The 26,944-nt window shown below is 37.8% G+C and overlaps 1 protein-coding gene across 6 annotated transcripts in view; it reads right to left on the minus strand.

Moving 5' to 3' along the window:
• LOC150086828 (optineurin-like) overlaps positions 1–26,944 on the minus strand; it is a 188,780-nt gene that overhangs the window by 22,113 nt on the left and 139,723 nt on the right. For all 6 annotated transcript variants that reach the window (XM_090371607.1, XM_090371604.1, XM_090371605.1 and 3 more), the window contains 2 exons: positions 21,483–21,585; positions 10,540–10,728 (listed from right to left, as the gene is read on the minus strand). In XM_090371607.1, the coding sequence (XP_090227733.1) occupies positions 10,540–10,728; positions 21,483–21,585 (292 nt within the window). The remainder of the gene's footprint in view (positions 1–10,539; positions 10,729–21,482; positions 21,586–26,944) is intronic.

Raw genomic sequence — 26,944 nt, forward strand, 5'->3', positions numbered from 1 at the left:
GCAATACTAGGTGGTAGATGACTCTCATCAACCAGTGCAATACCACCACTTTGCTTATTGGAGGCTTGAAGTGGTGGCTGTTGTTATTGGGATTAACGACACAAGGGCTACTGAGGCCAAATTGTGTCTGTTCACAGTTTATTTACAGGCAACATATCGTTAGAGATGTTAAATTATATGCTCCTGTACAGGCCAATATATTTTAAATACATGAAAAGTTCTTGTATATCGGCTTCATTTCCTAATATATGAAATAAATTAGATGAGATGTTCAACGTTAAGAGTGACTGGAAAGTGTTTGATCGAATGGTTGAATATATGGGACACTCAACTAGAATATGACGAACCGTATGTTGCGTCTGACAGGATGCAACATACGGTTCGTCATATTCTAGTTGATGGGTACTCACCATACCCATCTCTTCCTGCTACTAGGAGAAAACCCACCTCAGTGTGTCCAATTCTGAGCCTTGCCAATACCACTTCTTCTCGTCTGTTTCATTCGAAGCTAGAGAACCACATATTTGGATCTTCTTTTATCTGGTAAAGTTTATTGTTAATGTTACCTTTCCAGATCTGTGACCATTTATCATAGCATGCTTTAAGAATGGCAGACTTATAGTCAGTGTAAGGAACCTGAAGATATTGTGAGAGCGCGCTTTGAGAATATTTAGCAGCACAGTCAGCACTTTCATTTCCAGGAATGCCAGAATGGCCAGGGATCCAGCAGAAACTGATCGACTGATTGGACACACTGCAGCAGAATAGCTGGGAATGAATCTGTTTCAAGATAGGATGAGAATATGAGAAATTCTTTATGGCAGGTGCCACTGTAGCCAGGTGGGCAGGAGCAGCAGTGTGTAGCAGAAGCTTCTTGATTAGACTGGTGTTCAAGCCCGTGACCACCAAATACGGAGGATGCAGAAAGGTCAGGGAATGACCACCGCATATCCCCAGAGCAATATGGCCTTAGTTGCTAATGCTCCTAAAAACCAAATAACAATAACAACAATTATGGCAGAAACAGCACTGAGGGAGTCGGTGTAAATTATGGCAGGTGAGATGGAGAGCTCAATAATCTTACTAAGCACTAACTTAATGGCATATAATTCAGCTGTGAAGACGCTGCAAGCTAGCAGTAGGGTGGCTGAAATCGTACATGAAGGAAAAACTGCAGCAACACCTACTATTTTGGCAGTTTTGGAACCATCAGTATAAATTTTATAGGCATAGTTGTTCATAGTAGCATGAACTGAGTAACTGTCTGATATTACAGGGTGGTATAATATTTTTCCCCCACTGGAGAAAGTGCACATCATGAGAGACAGACACACAAGTCCAAGGTGGAACAGGTCCTGAAAAATTTCATATATGAAAAATCTTCCATCATGCAGCATGACTGATGACTTTTTTGTTATGATGATCATGGCAAGATTCAATCTTCCTTACATTTCGAGGGTACAGCTCTAAAATGGTGTTTGCAGGCCGGCCACTAGTTAGTACACTGGACCAAACCTATTGGTAAGTCTTTAGGAGGCTTCCGGATCAGCTAGTCTATAATCTTGCTAACTCTACTCTGCCAGATAGTGACTGGAGGGAGTCCGAGTAGTCTGTATGCACAGGGGCATTGTTGAGGCCACGTTATGTCAAGGATCTGGGAACATGCTTTGTAAAAAAGATAGGTGGAACAGGACCAGGGTATGTCTGCCAGGGGCAAAGGTTGATGACGTTGTAGAGCGAATATCATCTTTTAAGGGCACAAAAGGTGATATAGTTGTACACGTTGGCACTAATAATATTAAGAGTAGGAGACCGGCAGAATTACTTAACAAGTACAGGTCACTGTTGAACAAAAGCCGAGGATTAGGGTTGAAATTGAAAGTGTCTGCAATTCTGCCCAGACACGATAGGAGGGAGTATATGATGAGAGCCTTGTCGATCAATTCGGCCCTGGAAAGATTGTGCAAGGCTCAAGGGGTAGAATTTTTTTCAGCCTGGACTGTACTTGTTAACAGGAGAGATTGCTTCTACAGGGATGGGATACACTTAAATAGAAAGGGTGCAAGAATATTTGCTGATGTTATCGAGGCAGTGTTAGGTGGGTCGGAAAACTGCTAGCTTGGGGGGAGACAAAGACCAATAGATTGACAGTAGCCACTGGCAGAGGCGAAAGAGATTCTTGCACTGCTTCTATTAGAATGAGCAGAAGCCTGAAAAACAAGATGCATGGTATTTCAGAGACTGCTGGGAGCCATTGCGGTACAAGTAAACACATGGGTTGTGTTAGGGTAGCTAAGAATAGAAACAGGTGCAGGTATACTTGCGTGTACACCAATGCTAGGAGTTTATAAATAAATTTGATGAATTTGAGGTATTGCTCAAAACATCAAAGGCAGATATTGTTGGGATATCAGAGACGTGGTGTCACACAGATATAAGGGATGAAGAACTGCAATTTGGGGAGTACAACGTCTACAGAAAGGATAGACAGGATAGGAAGGGGTTATGCTATTAGTTAAGAAACACATAAAAACCAAGGAAGTGAAGCCAGTCGACATCGCTGGACAGTGCAGTGTTGAGTCAGTTTGGTGTGACATAAGCATTGGGAGATCAAAATTGAGAGTAGGAGTGTGCTATAGGCCTCATGACTCTGATGAGTGTAATAAGGAACTGTACAGGGAAATAGAGTGGGCCAGTAAATCAGAGAGTCTTATAATGGGAGATTTTAATTTCCCAGATATTGACTGGAATTTGGGGGCTGGTTACTCACACACTAGCAGGGCTTTTGTGGATTTATTGGATGATTGTTTTCTACATCAGCATGTTCGGGAGGCAACTAGAGGGAGTAATACTCTTGATTTGATTATCAGCAGTGATTCTTCATGCATTAAGAATCTGCAATTAAATGAACCACTAGGTGGCAGTGATCACAGTGTGCTGAAGTGGGATTTACTGAAAGAGGTAACTACCATTAGGGGTAAAGGGAAGGGTTATTGCTTCCGTAAAGGCGACTACGATGGACTGAGACAGTATTTAAATTCTATACAGTGGGACCAACTGATGATGTTACCAACAGCAAATTCAAAATGGGAAGCATTCAAAGAACTTATCTTGGAAGCTACTAGGCTTTACATACCAACTAAGAAATATTGTTCAAGGTTTAGGCCAAAATGGATGTCAAATGAACTAATGAGGCATATGGCAGAGAAGAAAAATGCATGGGATACTTACAAATTAACACATGACACAGAAGCCTATGATAGATACAAGTTGATATGCAACCAAGTTACAAAGGAGGTTAGGCAGGCGAAGGCAGATTACGAGAAATCCTTGGCAAGGGATGCAAAGAAAAACAGCAAAGAGTTCTTTACTTATGTAAACTCTAGAAGGAAGGGGATGAATCAGATTGGTCCACTTGATATCGATGGGTCAACTGTTGATGATCCTACTCAGGTAGCTAACAAACTAAATGAATATTTTGCATCGACATTCACACATGAGTTATTCAGCAAGGGGAATGCCAGAGGTGTATTCAACTCTAGCAGTAAGCTACAGAATCTTGAAATAACTGGGAGTAAAGTGGAGGAGAAACTGTTGAAGATAAACACAAGAAAGGCACCCGGGGTGGATGGGATCTATCCAGTTATATTAAAGGAGGCAGCGAAGGAAGTAAGCAAACCCTTAGCCATAATTATGAGAGCTTCCTTGGACTCAGGGGAGGTACCCATAGACTGGAAATGTGCAAATGTGACCCCAATTCACAAAGGAGGATCAAAGGCTGACACAAGTAATTATAGACCTGTGAGCTTAACTTCTGTTCCAGGAAAATTAATGGAGGCACTGGTTAAAGAAGCACTGCAGGATCATTTAGACAAGACTTCAGTTATAGCTCAGACACAACATGGTTTTGTTAAGGGGAAGTCTTGCCTGACCAACTTGATTGGATACTATGATGCAGTCACAAAAGAACTGGATGCAGGGAATAACTTTGATATTATATACTTGGATCTTAGAAAGGCTTTTGATACTGTTGCACATGGAAGACTGCTACACAAATTGGAGCAGTGTGACATTGGAAGCAAATTGCTGCTATGGATAAAGTGGTGGTTGAGGGGGAGAAGACAGAGAGTGGTAATCAATGGACACTGCTCATCGTGGACTAATGTTATTAGTGGAGTCCCTCAGGGCTCAGTGTTGGGTCCATTATTGTTTTCTGTATTTATAAATGATATTGATGATGGTATATCAAGCTTAATGTCCAAGTTTGCAGATGATACAAAGGTTGGCAGGGTTGTCAAGGACACTACTGACACTATGCTGCTGCAACAGGATCCGGAAAGGTTGAGCAGATGGGCTGAGAGGTGGCAAATGAAGTTTAACATTGACAAATGTAAAGTACTACACATGGGAAACAGCAACCCCAGAGCAACGTATCAACTCTGTGGTACTACACTGACAGTGGTAGAGAATGAAAAGGACTTGGGGGTGATTGTGCAGGCAGATATGAAGTTCTCTGAGCAGTGCAGACGGGCTGCAAGAGTAGCTCATGGAGTATTGTCAATGATATACAGGAATTTTTCCAGCAGGGATAAGGAGGTGATTATTCCATTGTATAAGGCAATGGTCAGGCCACACCTAGAGTACTGTATACAGGTCTGGAGGCCTCATTTCAAGAAGGATGTAGAGCTGCTGGAAAGAGTACAGAGAAGGGCAACAAGATTAGTGAATGGAACAAAGGGGTGCTCTTACGAAGAAAGGCTTAAGTTTTGCAAATTACAGTGTCTGGAGACTAGGCACCAGCGAGGTGATCTGATAGAGGTGTATAAAGCCTTGAATGGTTTAAGCATGCTCAATGCTGATGGGATTCTTCCTCTAGCTCAGAAAAATCACCTGAGAGGGCATAAATTCAAATTGAGGAAAGACAGATGTAGGATAGACGTGCGGAAATTTGCCTTTAGCCAGCGGGTGGTTGGTTGGTGGAACAGACTGCCATCCCTTGTGGTGGAGGTTGATAGCCTAAATAAGTTTAAGGCTCAGCTGGACAGGTATTTTGAACGAACAGAGGGGTGAAGTGGAAGTGGGTTTTTTTTTTTTTTTTTTGGCTGATGCTGCATAAGCTTGCTTTCTTGCATCAAATGCCTCTACTAATGCTAATGCTAATATTCTTACCACGTGTACGCCATATCCAAAAATTTCATTACTTCATATAGCATGTCCCCCCCACTTTTTCTTATTATTGAATACACCATGAATTGTCAAACTAATAGAGTAAGCTTATCTGCAAAAAGATCTAAATCTCCCAAACACATCCTACTTCATTTCACACAAATATACATGGTCTCAATTCTAATCTCAACGATGTCCATTTCCACTTGCAGTCTGCCAAATCCCATGTACTTTTTCTGACAGAATCTCAGTTATCGGTTAATTCAACTACTGCTCATCTCGGTTGCCCAAATTATTCACTGTATGATTCCTTTCGCCACAAAGGTGGTACTTGTGCATATGTCCGTTCCGATATTCCCTGTCAGAGAATTGGTAATTTGGAATCTCCTTTTTCGATCTTCTCTGGCTTAAAATCTCTTTACCTCACTGTGTCAAATTCATCTGTTGCCTCTACCATTCTCCCAATTCCGCTAATCACTTGGAGCTCTTTGACTTTCTCTCTTTGCAACTTGACTTCCTCCAGTCCAACTTTCCTAACGGTGAGGTAATTTTTCTTGGTGATTTTAATGTTCACAACTCCAGCTGGCTTCTGTTTTCTAGTCACACCAACCGAGCACGTCGAGAGGCTGAGGCTTTTGCAATTTCTAATGACCTTGCACAGATTGTTCATTTACCTACAAGAATACTGGACAATCCTAACCACACAGCCAACACGTTTGATCTTTTTCTCACAAACAACCCTTCTAAGTACATGGTCGAAGTGAGCGGTCTTTTAGCCACCTCAGATCACAACTTGGTGATTGTCTCTTCTCCATTGTAGGCTTTATCTCATGGCTATTCCCAACCTCGTATTGTTTGGCATTACAAGAATGCAAAATGGGATGACCTGCGAGATTTCTTTTCTTCTTTTCCTTGGTCGGACTACTGTTTCAAAACTTCTGATGTCAATGTTTGCTCAGATCATGTCATGAAATTATTCTTCTAGGAATGGAATCCTTTATTCCACACTCACTTTAAAATCTCGTCCTTTATCTAAACCTTGGTTTTCCAATAAATGTGCTAAGGCTGTTCAAGAGAAGAATGTTGCATATCATAATTGGCTTGTTTCCAATTCTTCAGTTTCATTTTCTGCCCACACCAAAGCTCGCAACAATTGTAAAGCAGTTATTAATCAGTCCAAACTAGATTTTGAACAAGCTAAGAGCAGAAAACTTGCTTCTTGCCCTAATGGTAGCCGAGCATTCTGGTCTCTTGCCAAAGCTATTGGCCACAACTTTTGCCCCTCTCTGCTCCCACCTCTGTCAAAACCAGATGGTTCTGTTGTCACTTCAGCCAAGATAAAGCTAACCTGCTAGCATCCCATTTTTCTTCCAACTTGTGTATTAATGATCTTGGTAAAACACCTCCCACCATTCCCAACACACTCCATTCAATGCCTCCTGTGGTCTTCCGTCAAAAGGATGTCAGAAGGATTTTGACAAATCTCAATGCTAAGAAAGCTCCAGGTCCTGATGGTATTTTTTCCACTTGTTCTCAAAACCTGTGCTCCTGAACTTACTCCTGTTCTTTGCCGCATTTTTTTCACTTTCTTATTCCAAAGGTGTTTTTCCTTGTGCTTGGAAATTTGTTCATATCCAGCCAGTTCCTAAAAAAGGTGACAAGTCCCTCCCATCCAATTATCATCCCATTGCAATTACTGTTTTGTTTATTTGGTTTTTAGGAGCATTAGCAACTAAGGCCATATTGCTCCGAGGATATGCGTTGGTCATTCCCTGACAGTTCCGCACCTCTGTATTTGGAAGTCACGGGCTCGAACCCTGGTGTAATCAAGAAGCGTGTGCCACGCACTGCTGCTCCTGCCTACCTGGCTACGGAGGCGGCCTTGCAATTACTTCTACTCTTTCCAAACTAATGGAGAAATCAATTAACCACCAACTCTTAAACTACCTAGAAACCTTCCGTCTGATCAACGATCGCCAGTATGGATTCCGTCAGTGTCGATCCACTGGTGATATTCTGGCTTATGTTACCCATTTATGGACAAATTCAATGGAAAAGTTCGGTGAAACACAAGCAGTTGCTCTTGACATCTCAAAGGCTTTTGATCGTCTATGGCATAAAGGTCTTCTAAACAAGCTTCCATCTTATGGTTCGACAACTGTTTTTTGTAATTGGTTGTCCAGTTTTTTTCTCTGATCGCTCACTGAGAGTGATGGTAGATGGCTCTCTGTCTTCTAACTTCTCCACTAATGCTGGTGTCCCCCAAGGTTCAGTTCTTTCCCCCACTCTTTTCCTCTTGTATATTAATGACCTTCTTCCATTGACTGGAAATTCTATCCCTAGTTTTGCCGATGATAGCACATTACATTCCACTTTCCATTTTGAGAAAACATGTCCTGCTCAATCAGCTTCAACTTCTCGAAAATCTGCTACCAATTCCTTAAATTGCCAATCTTCAGGTAATTCTCCAGTGGGGCAAAGATAACTTAGTTGATTTCAATTCTTCTAAAACTCAGTCTTGTCATATCTCGCAAAAAGAATTCTTCTGCTCCTATGCTTATCTTTGGTGACACTCCGATTTCTACACAAAATGATATATCTCTTTTGGGGATTACCCTGACTTCTAATCTCTCTTGGCACAAGCACATTACCAATATTGCTTCCTCTGCAACTAAAAAACTTGGTTTTCTCTTTCGCTCTCGGCGTTTCTTTTCTTCCAAACAGCTGTTCACTCTGTACAAATCCGCCTAACCATGGAATATTGTTCCCACATCTGGGGCGGTGCCCCCAAAACCTCTCTCAGGCTTCTAGATTCCATTTTGAAGAGGGCAGTTAAGTTAATTAATGACTCCTCTCTAACAGAGTCTCTCCACTCTCTGTCTCATAGATGTACTGTTTCTGGTGCATGCAGATATTTCCACAGATACTTCCATGATACAGATATTTCCATGGGTGCTGTTCTTCTGAATTGGCTTCTATAAGTCCCACTCTCTCTCTTTCAAAACAGTCCAAACACGTGCCATCACCAGCCAACATCCATTTACTGTCCAACTTCAAACTCACAGAACCAACTTTTCATCTTCCCCGTTTATTCATTCAACTGACGTTCTTCCCAAATCTGGGGCGGTGTCCCCAAAACCTCTCTCAGGCTTCTAGATTCCATTCAGAATAGGGTAGTTAGGTTAATTAATGATTCCACTCTAACATACGTATTTCCTGAAAATTACAGTCTACAGAAATTGAAGTCTAATATCAACAAATATCTTCTTTCATCTTCTCAACCTCCAACCCAAGTATGGTACTAAGTACTATAGGTTCTAATACCTCTCGTGTTTGCGGTTTTCATATAAAAAAAAAAAAAAAAAAAAAAAAAACAAAACCACTCATATTGAAGACACTGAGTGGCACCAGATGAACATATCATTCGGTCTTGCAAAATCTGAATGACAAATGTCACTGTCCTAAACTATAAATATATTATATATTCTAGATGAGTTTAAAAATTCTGAGAAAGCATATCCAGATGCAAGAAGTGAAGTTGCAAATAAATTTTATCCATCTTCAAACAACTGGTTTTGATTTAATTACAGCTGTGATTTTTCTTAAATCTTTAATTACATATATTTCAACTTTAAAGGGTCACGTTTATAGATACTAATGGGAAGACCAAAAACTGTTTTCGTAAAGTATTTACAAAAGTGTGACAGAAAACTGATCTTCTGAGAATAACATAAATCATGTGAGAATTATTAATATGTACAATTAACCACTCTTTTACCACATGGAGTTTTTAATATATATTTTATTAAGCATAGCCTAAACTAATATATACAATAGTATTTGGGTGTCTTGCCCATCATCAAACCGTTCTGCTGACCGCCCTCAGACCTGAATAGAAAATGCAAAATGTAAAAGAGTGGTTAATTATACATATAATTCTTAATGGATAACAACCACATAACGTCCTTCCCCAACTATATTAAATCATGTGAGATTATTCTGATAAATCATTCAAATAATAGTTGATCAATGACATTCAAAATAAAATAAGAACTTAAGAACTTACTTCTTCCACTTCTAATTTAATTCCCAAGCTAAACAGAGAAGTTCTTGACAAAAGCAATGCTGATGCCTAAAGCACATACACACAAGATGCTGAAGAAAACTTAAGTGATTTAGTATCGTTCTCCAGCTATGTGCTTAAATAATTTTCAGGAACTTTTTGCAATATACAAACATGCATGACAAACTGTTGGAAAGGTTTCCAAACATGTTTGTTGCAACAAGACTGTACCTGACGTAGCTGAGTGGTCAGGAGCGAGAACGCATAGCACATGTTCCTTGAGTGGACCAGGGTTCAAGCCCATGACTACTAAATACAATAAATATTTGTATTGATGATTTATTGTAAATCTCTACTGACTTGGTTGTCATGCCGGAGTATAAACAGAAAATTTATTTACCTAATGCTACATAATTCCAACTGTGAAGCCAAAAGCTCAATTTCAAAGGTATTGCTTATAAAAAGCTTAAAGAGATGAAAAAGACAAGCCAAAATCTCTACACTGTTCTCATAAGAACAGGTCATTATGTTTGAATTTTTCAGGAACTGAATTTTCTACTGCAAAAGCTAGGAAAAGGACCACATAAATGTTAAGCTATATCTATGTTTCATTTATACAACTTCACATTTTTTAAAACATATTTTGATAATAAGCAGAGAGTTCATTATACTGTTTTTAGAAAATGCAAATATTAGTTTTAGTTATACAGTTCATGTATTTAAAGTATTTTGTTTTTAATATTTTCTGTTTAAACCCCTACTGTCATCACTACAAAAAGCATTATGTTTGTTTACTTTATGATAAATCTCAAAATTAAAATAATTCCATATAATCCAGGTCCACAAATTTGCATCCAGATCAGGCCCTGAGAGTGCTTAAATGAGTTCTGTTGATTCATTTAAAAAGCTTGGCAACTAAAGCCTGTCCACTGACAAGCACAGGCAAAGTTTGTGGTATTTTGTGGATATTCATATGATTAGCAGGTGATCAATGCACACAATACTTAAAAACCTCTATGTTATATGGATAAAATAACTGCATTCAATATTTAGAAAATTTCATTAACTAAATAAAAATTACTAAACTATCAATATGAAGCAAAGTCATTGAAACACCATGATTTATGACTTCACATTAGTTATAACTTCGTATTGTAAACATGTGCTTTGTTTGTAGACAGGGTTGCCTGAGTGTAACAGATGCAAATAATACACAACGGCACAATATGGCCTTAGTTGCTGAAGTGCCTAAATATGAACAAAAAGTACCGTGTATCATTATTTGAAAAAATAAATAAATAAAAAGATACCTGAGCATTAAGTATTGGGATATCCTCATTTTTCTGCTTCAAAGCAGAAATTTCTCCCTTCAAATGAGCAATTTCATTCTTTCTATCAGCTAGTTCTTCTTCTAATGTAACCAGGTTTGCAGTTACTACATCAAGCTTTTCCTGATTTTTCCGTTCTTCAATTTCTTTCAGAGCTTCTGTTTGTTGACTCTTAAAAATCAGATAACCAGTATAATCAGTGACTAGAATATTTACAAGTAGAAGATAGAGAATGCATTTGATTTGAAAAGAAAAGAGAACCTTTATTTGCAGGAAATTTTTCTCTCAAATAACAGTTTAATTTTGGCAATTAATTAAAAAGCGAAAAATTAAAACACATTATCAAACATTTATTTCTTTGCTGACTCAAATTTTCAGTTAGCAAAGTGCTCTTATGGGGTTGCCAGAGATCAGATTCCTCCACCCTTTCTCAGAACCAATAATTTCAGAAGGCTGCTATCTAAAATTTTATATTCCTCAGAAACACCTGATCCAAAAGGACAGATAACTTCCACTAAGTAGGAGTTGTAGTGAACTAATCAAGTTTCAGTCTTAAAGGTTTAATTTAAAAAAAATATATATTTAATTTCTGTTCAAGAATACTATGTACAATTTATAATAGATTCAAAAGACAGTCATGTATATTACTTGTTTCCATATTTTTTTATAATCACCTGTCTACAATTCTTGCTCTTAGTTGCATATTTTTGGTTTGCACTGCTACTTTGTTACAATTCATAACTATTCAAAAGATGTAAATCTCTCTCTATTTTGTTTGTTTCTCTCTCTCACTCACTCACTCTCTCTCTCTCTCTCTCTCTCTCTCTCTCTCTCTCTCTCTCTCTCTCTCTCTCTCTCTCTCTCTCTCTCATTTTTTATTTTTTTTTTTGTGAAAACATATTTGGCGGCACCTACTCAATTTCGGACTAAAGTAAAACCAATTTGTCACAAAAATGTGAAAAGGAAATGATGTAATGACATCACAAACTGAATGGCCTAACGGAGACGGTGATGTCACTAATGCAGATTCGGTCGAGTAAGCAGCGAGCGCAATCATAAAACATTACATCGTTCAGTACTACATATTTCGGACTGAAGAAAAACAACCGACTTCACTTCATGCAGTAAACAGTATATTAGCAGAAGCATACGATGCAAAAAAGCAAGCTTATACAGCATCAGCTGAAAAAAAAAATAATAAATAACTCCAATTTCACCCATTCACTAGCTCCAAAGAATTTATTTAAGCTATCAACTTCCACAGTGACAGATGGAAGTTTGTTCCAGCAATCAACTACCTGCTGGCTAAAGGCAAATTTCCACACATCTATTCTACAACTGTCTTTCCTCAATTTGAGTTTATGCCCTCTCAGGTTCGTAAATTGAGCAAGAGGAAGAATCTTATCAGCATTAAGCCTGCTTAAACCATTCAAGACCTTATACACCTCAATCAGATCACCTCGCAGGTGCCTAGTCTCTAGGTTCTGAAATTTGCAGAACTTAAGCCTTTCTTTGTAAATGCACCCCCTTTGTTCCCCTCACCAGTCTTGCTGCCCTTCTCTGTACTTGTTCTAGCAACTCTACCTAAAATGAGGCCACTAGACCTGTATGCAGTACTAAAGGCACATCTTGACCATTCCCTTATACAAAGGGATAATCACCTCCTTATCCCTGCTAGCAAAATTCCTGTATATCATTAACAAGATGCCATGACCTGTTCTGGCAGAATGTATGCACTGCTCAAAAAAAAATTTCATATATAACTGCATAATTACCCCCACGGCTTTTTCATTCTCCATTATCCTGAGTAGTACCACATCATTTCGTACATTACTCTGGGGTTACTGCTACATAGGCAGTACTTTGCATTTGTCAATGTTAAACTTAAGTGGTCACTTCTCAGTCAGTCTGCCCAACTTTTCTAGATCCTGTTACAGTAATATACTGTCATTAACAACACTGCCAACCTTTATATCATTTGAAAACTTCAACATTATGCCTGATATACCTTCATCAATATCACTGATAAATATACAAAACAACAATGGGCCTAACACTGAATCATAGGGACTCCACTAATAACATTAGTCCATGAAGTGCAGTGTCCATTGATTACCACTTTCTGTGTTCTCCAATCAACCATCCTTTTATCCATTGTAGCAACTTGCCCATAATGCCAAACTGCTCCAATCTGTACAGTAGTCTTCCATGTGCAACAGTATCAAAAGCTTTCCTGAAATCTAAGTACATGATATTAAAATTATTTTTTTCCTTCAGCTCTTTTGTGACCACATCACAGTATTCACATCAAACATTATATATATGTCTATGATGGTTTGTATTTGATTTGTATATATTGATTATGAAATAAGAACTTTTGTATTGTAAATATTTTATTAATCATTCAAAAATTTCCATAATTTCAACTGGAAGACAAGATATAATGGATTTATGATAACTAAAGTAAGAGACTTATACTTGTAATTGCAACGTATCTAAATGTCTCTGGAAAACAGCGCCAATTGAGGTACGTGATCTTATAGTTGAAATTGAGGGATTAGTTTTAGAGTCTTACGTTTCTTGCAGGAAAGTAATTAACGGCAATAATTACCTTCCTGTAGTAGTAACTGCAGGAAGTATGATTGTGACATCATACCATTCAACAAATGGCTAAAATCAAATGGGGATTTTAACTTCCCAGATATAGACTGCAACTTGTGGATTGGCTACTCACACACTAGCAAGACTTTTGTCAATTTATTGGATGATTGTTCTCTACAGCAGCATGTTAGAGAGTCAACCAGAGGGGTAATACTCTTGATCTGATTATCAGCAGTGATTATTCATGAAATAAGAACCTGCAAATAGAAGAACCACTAGGTGGCAGTGATTACAGTATACTAATATGTGGGATTTATTCAAAGATGTAACTATCATCAGGGGCAAATGGAAGGGTTTTTGCTTTCGTAAAGGTGACTACAGTCGTCTCAGACAGTTTATAAATTCTATATTGTGGGACCCACTGAAGATGTTACCAACAGCAAATTCTAAATGGGAAGCATTCAAGGAATTAATCTTGGAAGCTACTAGGCTTATCATACCAACTAAGAAATGCTGTTCGAGTTTAGGCCTAAATGGATGTCAGATGAACAAATGAGACTCGTGCAGCATAGAAAAATGATTAGGATGCATATAAATTATCAGAAGACACAGATGCCTATGATAGATATAAGATAGCCTATAATCAAGTCACAAAGAAATCTTTGGCAAAGGATGCAGAGAAAAACAGTAGACTTATTTACTTATGTAAACTCTAGAAGGAAGGGGATAATTCAGATTGGCCAACTTGATATCTACAGTTCGATTGTTGATGACAATTGAACGAGTATTTTGCATCTACATTCACACATGAGGAATTCTGTAAGGAAGTGGAGGCCAGAAGCTTATCAAACTATAACAAGGAGTTAACTGATTTTGTAATAACTGAGAGCAAAGTGGAGGAGAAATTACTGAAGTTAAACATAAGGAAGGCATCTGAGTTGGATGGGATCTATCCAATTATATTAAAAGAGATAGCAAAGGTAGTGAGCAGGCCCTTAGCCATGATTATGAGGACATCCTTGGACTCAGAGGAGGTCTCACAGACTGGAGAAGTGCAAATGCATCCCCAGTTCACAAAGGGGGATCAAAAAGTGATACGAGTAATTACAAACCTGTTAGTTTAACTGTTCTGGGGAAAATAATGGAGTCACTCTTTAAAAATGCACTGCAGGCTCATCTAGACTAGACTGCCATTATAGTTCAGACTTAGCATGGGTTTATTAAGGGGTAGTCTTGTGTGACCAATTTGATTGGATACTATGATGTGGTAACAAAGGAATTGGATGCAAAAAATTATTTTGATAACGTATACTTGGATTTTACGAAAGCTTTTAATACTGTTGCACATGGAAGACTACTATACAAGTTGGAGCACTGTGGTGTTAAAGGCAAGTTGCTACAATAGATAAAAGGATGGTTGAGTGGGAGAAGACAGAGTGGTAATCAATAGACACTGCTGTGTGGACTAATGTTATTAGTGGAGTCCCCCAGGATTCGTTGTTGGGATCCATTGTTGTTTTCTGTTTTTATCAATGATATTGATGAAGGTATATCAGGCTTAATGTCCAAGTTTGCAGACAATATGAAGGTTCGTAGGGTTCTTAATAACAGTAAGGACGGTTCACTACTGCAACAGGATCTAGAAAAGTTGAACAGATGGACTGAGAGCTGGCAACTGAAGTTTAATGACAAATGCAAAGTACTGCATATGGGTAGAAGTAACCCCAGATTAACATACCAATGTGCGAAACTACACAGGGTTGTAGAGAATGAAAAAGAACTGGGGGTAACTGTGCAGTCAGATATGAACTTTTCTGAGCAGATTAGACCAGTCTGCAAAAGTAGTTCATGGAGGCTTGTCAATGATATATAGGAATTTTGCTAGCAAGGATAAGGAGGTCATTATTCCCTTGTACAAGGCAATGGTCAGGCCACACCTTCAGTGTCTGGAGGTGTGGTCTGGAGGCTTTATTTTAGGAAGGATGTAGAGCTGCTGGAACGAGTACAGAGAAGGGCAACAAGATTGGTAAGGGGAACAAAGGGTTGCACTTACGAAAAAGGCTTAAGTTCTGCAAATTGCAGCATCTGGAGACTAGGCACCTGCAAGCTGATATGATTGAGATGTATAAGGCCTTGAATGGTTTGAGCAAGCTCAATGCTGATGGGATTCTTCCTCTTGCTCAGATTCCACACCTGAGGGGACATAAATTTAAACTCAGGAAAGAAAGTTGTAGAATAGATGTGCAGAAATTTTCCTTTAGCCAGCGAGTGGTTGATTGCCGTAACACACTCTTCCATCTGTCGTTGTGGAGGTTGACAGCTTAAATAAATTCAAGGCCGAACTAGACAAACTTGTGGATTGAATGGATGGGTGAAATGGGAGGGGATTTTTTTTTTTTTTTTTTTTGGCTGATGCTATATAAGCTTATATAAAGGCCTCCATAGCCAAGTGGTCAGGAGTAGGAGTGCAGAAACACATGCTCTTTGACTAGACTGGGGTTCAAGCCCCTGACTACTAAATACAGTTGATTTGCCGACCCGCACTGACCAGCGTGTAAATTATGGTCCATTTCCCTCAACATAAATTTTTGAGGAGGGTTGCATCCTGCAGTGGGTTGATAATGGCTGCAGATTTATATATTTTATATAAGCTTGCTTTCTTGCATCATATGCCTCTACTAATGCTAAAAATATATATAACTGAGTAATTAGGTTATTGGCTTGTATTTCGCTAACCTCTTCAAAGCCAAGGATGTTTTCAAATAAAATATCTTTCATACATATTTTACAATCACTCAGTTGAACTCACCAAATGCTATACTGGGCATAAGTATGAGGCCCACTCATATTTAATGTCCTGTATTGATCAAAGTATTCATTGTCTAATGGCCCCAGGAGTTCCCCCCATTTCCGCAGGTTTCAAGTATGATAGCCACTGATCAATACTGGAAATTAAACCAAGAGAGATGACTATTAATCTTCATACGAAAACAAACACCTGTCCATGCAGTTGATTTAGCAAATCTTGTCACCTCATCAGTAGTGGTAAGCATGAACAGAAAGAACTAAAATGAAGACAATCATAGATAATATCCTTTTATCCAGATTGGACACAACTATTTTTTGACTCAGGATAAACTAATCCCTATTAATAGTAGTTTTAGAGGCATGTGATGCAAGAAAGCAAGCATAAACTCATATGCTGCATAAGCATATGAGCTTATGCAGCATCAGCCAAAAAAAAAAAAAACATAACAATTAATTCACACAACCATTCCTTCTAAATGTTTGTCCAGTTCCTCCTTGAATTTATTTAAACTATCAACTTCCACAAAGACAGATGGAAGTTTGTTCCAGCAAATAACCACCCACTGGCTAAAGGCAAATTTCCGAACATCTATTCTACAATTGTCTTTCCTCAATTCAAATTTATGCCTCCTCAGGTGCAGAATCTGAGCAAGAGGATCCCATCAGCATTGAGCTTGTCCACACCATTCAAGGACTTATACACCTCAATCATATCAGCTCACAGGTGCCTAGTCTCCATAAGCTGCAATTTGCAGAACTTAAGGCTCTCTTGGTAAGAGGACCCCTTCGTTCCCCTCACCAATCACATTGCCCTTCTTTGTACTCGTTCTAGCAGCTCTACATCATTCCTAAAATGAAGCCTCCAGATCTGTATGCATTACTGAAGGTGTAGCCTGACCATCGCCTTATACAAGAGAATAATGAACTACTTTGCAGACTGTCTGCACTGCTCAGAAAACTTCATATCTGCCTGCACAATTTCTCCCCCCTCAGGTCTTTTTCATTCTCTACTACCTGAGTGTAGTACCGCACAATTGGTATGTTAATCTGGGGTTACTGCTACCCATATGCAGTACTTTGCATTTGTCATTAAACTTCAGTTGCCAGCTCTCAGTCCATATGCCCAACTTTTTTAGATCCTGTTGCAGTAGCATACCGTCTTTACTGTCATTAACATCCCTGCCAACCTTTGTATCATCTGCAAAATTGGACATTAAACCTAATATACTTTCATCGATATCATTAATAAATACACAAAACAACAATGGGCCCATCACCGAAACCTGGGGAACTCCACTAATAACATTAGTCCACGTAGAGCAGTTTCCATTTATAACCACTCTCTGCCAACTCCCACTCAGCCATCCCTTTATCCATTGCAGCAACTTGCCTTTAATGCCACTCCCATTTGTACAGCAGTCTCATTCCATGTGCAACAGTATCAAAAGCTTTCCTAAAACCCAAGTATATGATATTAAAATTATGTTTTGCATCAAGTTCCTTTGTGATCACATTGTAGTATCCAATCAAATTGGTCAGACAAGACTTCCCCATAACAAACCGAGGTGAAGTAATTGTATCGTGTCTAAAGGAAAAGGAATGCTGACAAGAGGTGTCTTATAAGTAACTACAGACCAGTCAGTCTGACTTCAGTGGTTGAGAAAATTTTGGAGGCGATGATTAAAAGTACAATCCAGGGACATTTAGATAGAAATAGCATTCTGAAGGACACAATATAGTTTTAAGGAAAAAATACATTTCACTAACCTGTTTAGCTATTTTGGCACAGGTAGATGTAGGGAATAATTTCAATACAGCTTGACTCAGTCTCTTGCAAAAGATCAATGGGATCATGGGCAAGATTCTAGGATGAATTGCATAATGGCTGCAGAGCAGAAGGTGGGTAATTAATGGATATTCTTCAGATTGGCATAACGTTAGAAGTGGTGTTTCCCCAAGGATCGGTTCTGATTTTTATAAATACATCAATGAGGAGACAGAGCATGATAAAAAATTTGCAGATGATGTAAAGATCTGGAGAGTGGTTAATGACCAGTGCCAAGTGGTGCTTCTTTGGGGACTTGACCAGGCTTCAAGGATGATCAGAAAAGTGACAGCTATGTTTTAATGTAGCAAGATGCAAAGTCTTGCACTTGGGGAATTGCAACACCAAACTAACTTATACACTTGGAGTTGAATTAAAATCAGAAAAGGAAGAAAGGGATCTGGCAGATATTAAGTTCTCTGAGCATTGTAGATACACAGCCAGAAAAGCCCAGTGTCCTACTGATGATTTATCAAATGGCAGCCTGTACAGACTGCCATAGTCACACTGCATAAGGCATTTGTAAGAACACATTTGGAATAACACATCCAAGTACAGAGACCTTACCTAAAAAAAGACATTGAACTTCTTAAAAGGATACAAAGAGGGGAATTTGTATGAGGAGAGATACTGATTATGAGGGTTACAGAAATTGGCAACCACGCAACTGAAAGTAGGGGGGCCTGATTGAGGTCTATAAGGCTCTCAGAAGTGATAGTAAAATGAATGAAGCTGAAATTTTCCCTGTTATAAAAGATATAAATTCAGATTGCACCAGAATCACAGGGAGAGGTTTAGACTGGATTGCAGGAAGTTTTCTTTTATCCAGCAAGTTGTTGTTGATTACTAAAAGAAGCTGCCTCCATTGGTAGTTGAGGCTGACAACTTTATCGAATTTTCTCTATTTTTCTACTTTTTTTTTTTTTAATATATTTTCTTTTTTTATGAATTTATTTATTTTTTCGTTACTTTTTGATTTATTTATTATTTTTATTAGTATTGTCTTTATTATTACTTGTTTAATTCATTTTATTATTTATTTATTTTTTTGGCTTATGCAGCAAAGCCTCTGCCTTCTCTGCACTATATGGTTAACAGCAAATACTAGCAGCAGACTTTTCAATTATCATTTATGGATTTTTAGAATGTTGAGCAACATCAAAGGAGTTACTCCTCAACATTCTGAAAATTATAGTACATTGGATACACTCTCAAATATAGGTGACAGTGAACATTTTAAGAATCCTAAGATCCTCCAAATCTCACACAGAGAGAGAGAGAGAGAGATTGCAGAAGCCTGGTCATCTAACAGCCAGGGTGCCAATGTCAATAGAAACATTGGCAGATTCACTGTCTCACCCCCAACTTCCTGAACTATCCCCCCAACCTCGGATGCTAACCAAGGGGGAATACACCTCAGTCCCATCTTGGTACTCTTCCCCACCCCTAACCCCTCCCCATTTCCAGGTCCCAAAGAATTTATGACAGACTTTCCAGACAGCTTATAGCCAGCCAACAAAACTAGCCCTGCCTATTCAATTCCCCATCCTACACAGATTAAAACAGATAGGTCAGGGCTAATCAGCTTTCTCTCAGGATCACAAACACAGTCTGTCTTCACTCCAGGAAATAGTAATTTTTGAGAATATACAGTTCCCACAGATGCTGACATGGACCAATTACAAATTTCTTCCTTTGTATAAAAGGTATGCAGCAGCCATTATCAATCCACTGCAGAATGGAAGCCGCCTCAAACAATTCACGTTGAGGGAAATGGACCATAATCTGCCACACTGGTCCAGTGAAGGTTGGCAGATCGACAGTATTTAGTAGTCGGGGCTTGTAGTCAAGTCTACTAAAAGAGTGTGTGTGTGCTACTGCACTCCTGCTCTAGACCACTCGGCTACAGAGGCCTTCTCTTCCTTTGTAGCCACTATCAAATCACTCTGTAAAGATGAATACATCATGTGAATAACCCCCCCCCCCCTCTAAAAACTGACAAAAGCACACTGTTGAAGACTAACATTTTAGCTGTAATATTCAATAATCTCCACCTCCAACCCAATTTACCATTTTCTATTTCAGGTTTTGTCAACATTTTACATAATTTATTTAGTTTATATTTATTTGGCCTGTACAGCAAAATAAATTATATTTTAATTCATGCAGAGTGGCTTGGCTGCAATGCAGAATGCTAGAGGAGCATTTACAAGGATTAAAACCTTCAGTTAAAAGCTGTTGCAAACATTGCAATTCTTGAATTTATATTTTAACTGCATCAGCAGTGTGCCTAGAAAAAGTTATAAATTCACTATATGTTTCAACTTTGGTATAGCTTAAAACAGTTCCATGCTCAGTCCAGTGCTTAAAGTATTATATCCCAAGGCATTTCTGTGCAATGTAGTAACTTTGTCCTGAAATCACTGCATCAGTTTTTTTTTTTTTTCACTATTATATATTTTAAATACATAATAATGTACTATTAATATGTATCACTGATACATATTAATGTACTGAAAACAGCAAAAGTTAATGTGCACAAAGCATATGCATGAGTACAGAGATAGAAAGTTAATCATATTATGATATTAGTTTAAGAAAGTGAATTTTAACCTGATTTTTGCAGTGGTAGTGTATATGGGCAAGATTTGGCTTGAAAGAATTTTCTTGAATGAAAATCAAGAAGGTGGAAGGGAGAAGTTCGACTAAAAATACCACACCAAAGGAGAGTAAAAACCTTCATTTTGATAATATTTGTTTGTAACATTTCTAGAACTGAATATTACTAATAAAAAAATTTATATGCACCATTATGTGAAAATTGTATTCCAAAAAAAAAATGGCCTCCATAGGGCAACAAAAGTAAATTTTAAGTCACTGCTGAAGGAGGTTTACCTTAAGCAAAGAAAACTAAGCCAAGTCATTAATGAAACTAATGACGACAAACAAGATTGTACAAAAACTGCTACTTACAACAGTTACACTGTTCAAGTGTCTATTATCAGTTTAACACATTGTATGTTCAAGCAAAATCTTTACAATAAGTAATTTCTTGTATGCAAAACAGTTTGTTTGTTTGTTTGTTTTTGGATTTTTATGGCACAAAAACAACTATGGTTATAATGTGGCATGTCACAATTAAAATTAAAAAGGTCGAGATTTTGGTAACCTTTAAAAATGTTACGTCATCAAAAAGTTATATTTTTACATCAGTATATAAAAATCAATATAGCAATAAAACAAACTATTTACATTATATGAGTGTATACATTATATGAGTGTTTTTAAAAAATTAAAAACTGCTGACATGTGGTCATTGTCAGATAAAATCTGACAGTGTATAAGGCTCAGCCAAATGATTAAAAAATGCACATTAAAATGTGCATTTCTAAAAATTGGAACACTTGGCAAAAATATGCTTAATGGGCAAAACAGTATCCCATGTACGCAAAATGGTGAATCCCTAGAGAATCATTTAGCATGTTGTGCATACATGCTAAATAATTAGAAGTGTGTGTGTGTGTGTGTGTGCACGCACATACTCATGCGTGCGTGCACGTGCAGCCTTTCTTTGATGTTTTTATCTTATAGCCTCTGTGAATTAAAAATGATTCACACATTTATTCTGTATAACATAACATTTTCATTTTTAAAAATAATACTATTCCCTTTTTTTCAGTAACAATGGTACCTTCCTTTCCTGATCTGTTCGATCCTGCTCCCACATTGAACTCAATTTCTGGTACTCAGCTCTCATTTTATCCAAATGATTCTTCAGTTCCAGAATACACTTTCTAAAATAAGAGAAAATGTGAGAATAAATAATTGATTTTATTGTTTTAATTTAAATTATTATTTATAAAATAATATTACATTAAATACCTTTCAATTTCAGATTGGCAGACAGTCTAAGCCTAATTTTGAAATAAGACAAAAATCTGAATTTAAGAGAACTTGCACATTTTTTTTTTTTTTTTTTAAACAAAAAACAGTTAACAGTACACAGAACAGCAGAATATATACCAAAACATATCAGAATATCCTATATAAAACTACACGTAACAATCCATTAGTTTTACTTAATATTATTTTATCAAAATCTTATAATTATGTTTCATAAACATATTTATGTACTTTCCTTGTAAAAGACTGTGGCTGGTTCAGTACACATGAGATTATTGCAGTCTTATAATTTTAGTAATCTGACTTAGAATACATAAATAGGCCTAGTTAAACATAAATCAGCCATTAAACTTATAGTTCATAAAGACTAGAATAAAAAAGATGATTAGACCACTCTAACAACTGGCACTGAAGAAAATGAGTTTGATCAAAAGATATCAAATATCATTCCAAAAGTTGATAACAAGACGTCAAACCCTCATTCATAATGAACTCGTGGTTAGTGATTAAAACCTGCCAAAGAAACAGTACCCTGACTATCTTAATTCAAGGTTGAGTAGCAGTGGGCCTTTGAATTTATTTTATTTTCTGATAGAATAAAAATTTTGCTTTCAGAATATATAATTCCAAGTTAACTATATTTTTTTCAAGATATAATTTTTTTAATATTTTTTTCAAGATATAAATTTTTTTTATATTTTTTTCAAGGTACAAAATTTATTTGTACAAACGAATAATTTTATGCAAGGAATTACACTCTGAATAAACGAATGCCATTTACTCAAAAACTTAAAAGCAGTCAGCTTGAGAGCACTTTTGTTTCATAACAAACAAAATATATTCAATCCTCTCAGTGTAAAATAGGTTTATTGCATATCCAAATTTTCTCAGCCATAGTGTTTTTCATCTGTACCTGTTAGTACTAATGATATTAAGAGAGTAGAATATCAGAGGATTTAATTAACAAGTACAGGGCAATGTTGAGAAAAAGTTGCAAATTAGGACTGAGGTTTGAAAAATTCTGCCTCATGACTATGCAAGGTAGAATGGGATAGAATTTTTCTCACCATGATGTGTGTGTGTTAATGGGAGACACCGTTTTTACAGGGATGAGATAGACTTAAATAGAAGGGATGTAAGAGCATTAGCTGATGTTATTGAGGAAGCTTTAAGTGGATCGAAAAATTACTAGCTAGGAGATACATGAATCAACAGCATCCACAAGCAGAAATGTTTCTCTTACACTTATTATACTGGAACATGCAATAATCTGGAAATTAAAGTGTCAGGATTTTCAAGGCTTGCTGGGGGTCCTCATGGAACCAGAAAATACATGGACTGCATTAGTTATAACCAAGAGTAAAAACAGGTGCATGAATACTTGTGTATAGACTAATGTTAGAATAATAGTAAATAAATTTTATGAATTTGAAGTGCCGATCAAGTCTTTAAACACAGGCATTATGGGAATATCTAAGAGTGGTGCCACTCAGATATAAAGAATTCAAATATGGAAGCACAAAATGCACAGAGAAGCAGCATATAAAATCTAAAGCAGTACATCCAGTTGACACAGGTGGCCAGTGCGATGTTGAGGCAGTTTGGCTTAAGCACTGGGAAACCAAAAATAATAGTAAGAATGTGGTGACGAGATGAAAAAAATTGTATACAGACATATAGAGCGGAACAGTAATCAGAATGTCTTATAATCGTAATAGTAGCATGTGATGCAAGAAAGCAAGCATATGAGCTTATGTAGCATCAGCCAAAAAAAATAATAATAATAAATTCACACAACCATTCCCTCTAGATGTTTGTCCAGTTCCTCCTTAAATTTATTTGACCTATCAACTTCCACAATGACAGATGGAAGTTTGTTCCAGCAATTAACCACCCGCTGGCTAAAGGCAAATGAACGAACATCTATTCTACATCTATCTTTCCTCAATTTGAATTTATGCCCCCTTAGGTTCGTAATCTGAACAAGTGAAAGAATCCCATCAGAATTCAGCGTGCTCAACCCATTCAAGGCCTTATACATCTGAATCAGATCACCTTGCAGGTGCATAGTCTCCAGCCGCTGCAATTTGAAGAACTTAAGCCTCTCTTGGTAAGGGGATCCCTTCATTCGAGGGATCCCCTTATCTGCGAAAGCAAAAATAAGAGTAGGAGTGCGTTATAGGCCTAATGACTCGAAGGAGTACAATGAACAATTGTACAGAGAAATAGAGTGGGCTAGTAAATCAAAATGTCTTATAATGGGGGATTTTAACTTCCCAGATATTGACTGGAACTTGTGGTTGGTCACTCGCACACTAGTAAGACTTTTGTAGATTTACTGGATGACTGTTTTCTGCAGCAGCATGTTCGAGAGGCAACCAGAGAGGGTAATACTCTTCATCTGGTTATCAGCAGTGATCATTCGTGTATTAAGAATTTGCAGATAAAGAAACCACTAGGTGGCAGTGATCACAGTGTACTGATGTGGGATTTACTTAAAGATATAATTACCATCAGGGGTAAAGGAAAGGGTTTTTGCTTTCATAAAGGTGAGTACAGTGGTCTCAGACAGTTTTTAAATTCTGTACAGTGGGATCAACTGACGATGTTACCAACAGTAAATTCTAAGTGGGAAGCATTCAAGGAATTAATCGTGGATGCTACTAAAAGTTTCATACCTATTAAGAAATATTGTTCAAGGTTTAGGCCTAAATGGTTATCAAATGAACTAATGACTCGTGGCAGAGAAGAAAAATGCATGAGATGCATATAAATTATCAAGTGACTCAGAAGCCTATGGCAGATATAAGCTAGTCTGTAATCACATCACAAAGAAGGTTAGGCAGGCGAAGGCAGATTACGAGAAATCTTTGGCAAAAGATGCTAAGAAAAACAGCAAGGATTTCTTTACTTATATAAACTCTAAAAGAAAGGGGATGAATCTCATTGGTCCACTTGATATCGATGGTTCGACTGTTGATGATCCTGCTCAGATAGCAAACAAACTGAATGAGTATTTTGCATCTACATTCACACACGAGGAGTTATTAAGGTTTAAAAATGGCGGAAGGTTATCAAATTGTAGCAGGGTGCTTAATGATTTTGTAATAACTGAGAGCAAAGTGGAGGAGAAATTGTTGAAGTTAAACATAAGAAAGGCACCTGGAGTGGATGGAATCTATCCAGTTATATTAAAGGAGGCGGCAAAGCAACTAAGCAAACCCTTAGCCATAATTATGAGAGCATTCTTGGACTCAGGGGAGGTCCCCATAGACTGGAGATGTGCAAATGTATGCACAATTCACAAAGGGGGGATCGAAGGGTGACACGAGTAATTACAGACCAGTTAGTTTAACTTCTGTTCCGGGTAAAATAATGGAGTCACTGGTTAAAGATGCATTGCAGGATCACCTAGACAAGACTGCAGCAATAATTCAGACACAGCATGGGTTTGTTATGGAAAAGTCTTGTCTGACAAATTTGATAGGATATTATGATGTGGTTACAAAGGAACTGGATGCAAAAAATAATTTTGATATCATATACTTGGATTTCAGGAAAGCGTTTGACACTGTTGCGCATGGAAGACAATTGTGCAAATTGGAGCAGAATGGTATTAAGGGTAAGTTGCTACAATGGATAAAAGGATGGTTGAGTGGGAGAAGACAGAAGGTGGTAATTAATTGGTGCTATTCTTCATGGACTAATGTTATTAGTGGAGTCCCACGGGTTCGGTGTTGGGTCCTCTGTTGTTTTGTATATTTATCAATGATATTGATGAAGGTATATCAGGTTTAGTGTCGAAATTTGCAGATGATACAAAGGTTGGCAGGGTTGTTAATGACAGTAATGGCAGTGTGCTACTGCAATAGGATCTAGATAATTTGGGCAGATGTGCTAAGAAGTGGCAACTGAAGTTTAACCTTGACAAATGCAAAGTACTGCATATGGGTAGAAGTAATCCCAGAGAAATGTACCAACTGTGTGGTACTACATTTAAGGTTGGTAGAAAATGAAAAAGACCTGGGAGTAATTGTGCAGTCAGATATGAAGTTTTCTGAGCAATGCCGACAGGCTGCCAGGGCAGGTCATGGGGTTTTGTCAATGATATATAGGAATTTTGCTAGCAGGGAAAAGGAGATGATTGTCCCTCTGTATAAGGCAATGGTCAGGCTACGCTTTGAGTATTGCATACAGGTCTGGAGGCTTCATTTTAGGAAGGATGTAGATTTGCTTGAGCGTGTACAGAGATGGGCAACAACATTGGTGAGGGGAACAGAGGGATCCTCTTACCAAGAGAGGCTTAAGTTTTGTAAATTTCAGTGGCTGGAGACTAGGCACCTGCGCAGTAATCTTATTGAGGTGTATAAGGCCTTAAATGGATTGAGCACACTGAATTCTGATGGGATCCTTCCACTTATTCAGATTACAAACCTAAGGGGGCATAAATTCAAATTAAGAAAAGACAGATGTAGAATAGATGTGCGGAAATTTGCCTTTAGCCAGCAGGTGGTTAATTGCTGGAACAAACTTCCATCTGTCGTTGTGGAAGTTGATAGGTTAAATAAATTTAAGGAGGAACTGGACAGGCATTTGGAGGGAATGGTGTGATTTTTTTTTTTTTTTTGGCTGATGCTGCATAAGCTCATACACTTGCTTTCTTGCATCACATGCCGCTACTACATGCAACAGTGTCAAAAGCTTTCCTGAAATCCAAGTATATGATATCAAAATTATTTTTTGCATCCAGTTCCTTTGTGACCACATCATAGTATTCAATCAAATTGGTCAGACAAGACTTCCCATGGCAAACCCATGCTGTGTCTAATTTATTATTGCTGTCTTGTCTAGATGATCCTGCAATGCTTCTTTAACCAGTGACTCCATTATTTTCCCTGGAAAATGGGATGATGACAGGGAAGGCATCATCCCCCTGGTGAGTGTGAAAAATAAACCTAAAGTGAGTGGGAGCCCTGAAGAAGGGTGGGATAGGGTGTGAATAAAAGTAAAAGGACAACAGGGGGGAAAAAAAAAAAAAAAAAAAAAAAAAGTAAAGGTGGTGAGATCGCGAGCATCTGTGGAAAAGTGCACTTGGGGTAGTGCAAGCAGGCAGGCACTAAGTGTTCAAAATAGTTGCATTCACTATGGATGTAGTCTTTGCCTTTGAAAGGTGCGCCGTTAGAAGGCTTCTTTGGATACAATAAGCTGATGTTCGTTTTGCATTGTTGTGATATCCAGTGCTTGCAGTAG

Source organism: Mastigoproctus giganteus, chromosome 4 (genome assembly GCF_048544385.1).
Source record: "Mastigoproctus giganteus isolate SK-2022 chromosome 4, ASM4854438v1, whole genome shotgun sequence".
Classification (NCBI taxonomy): Eukaryota; Metazoa; Arthropoda; class Arachnida; order Uropygi; family Thelyphonidae; genus Mastigoproctus; species Mastigoproctus giganteus.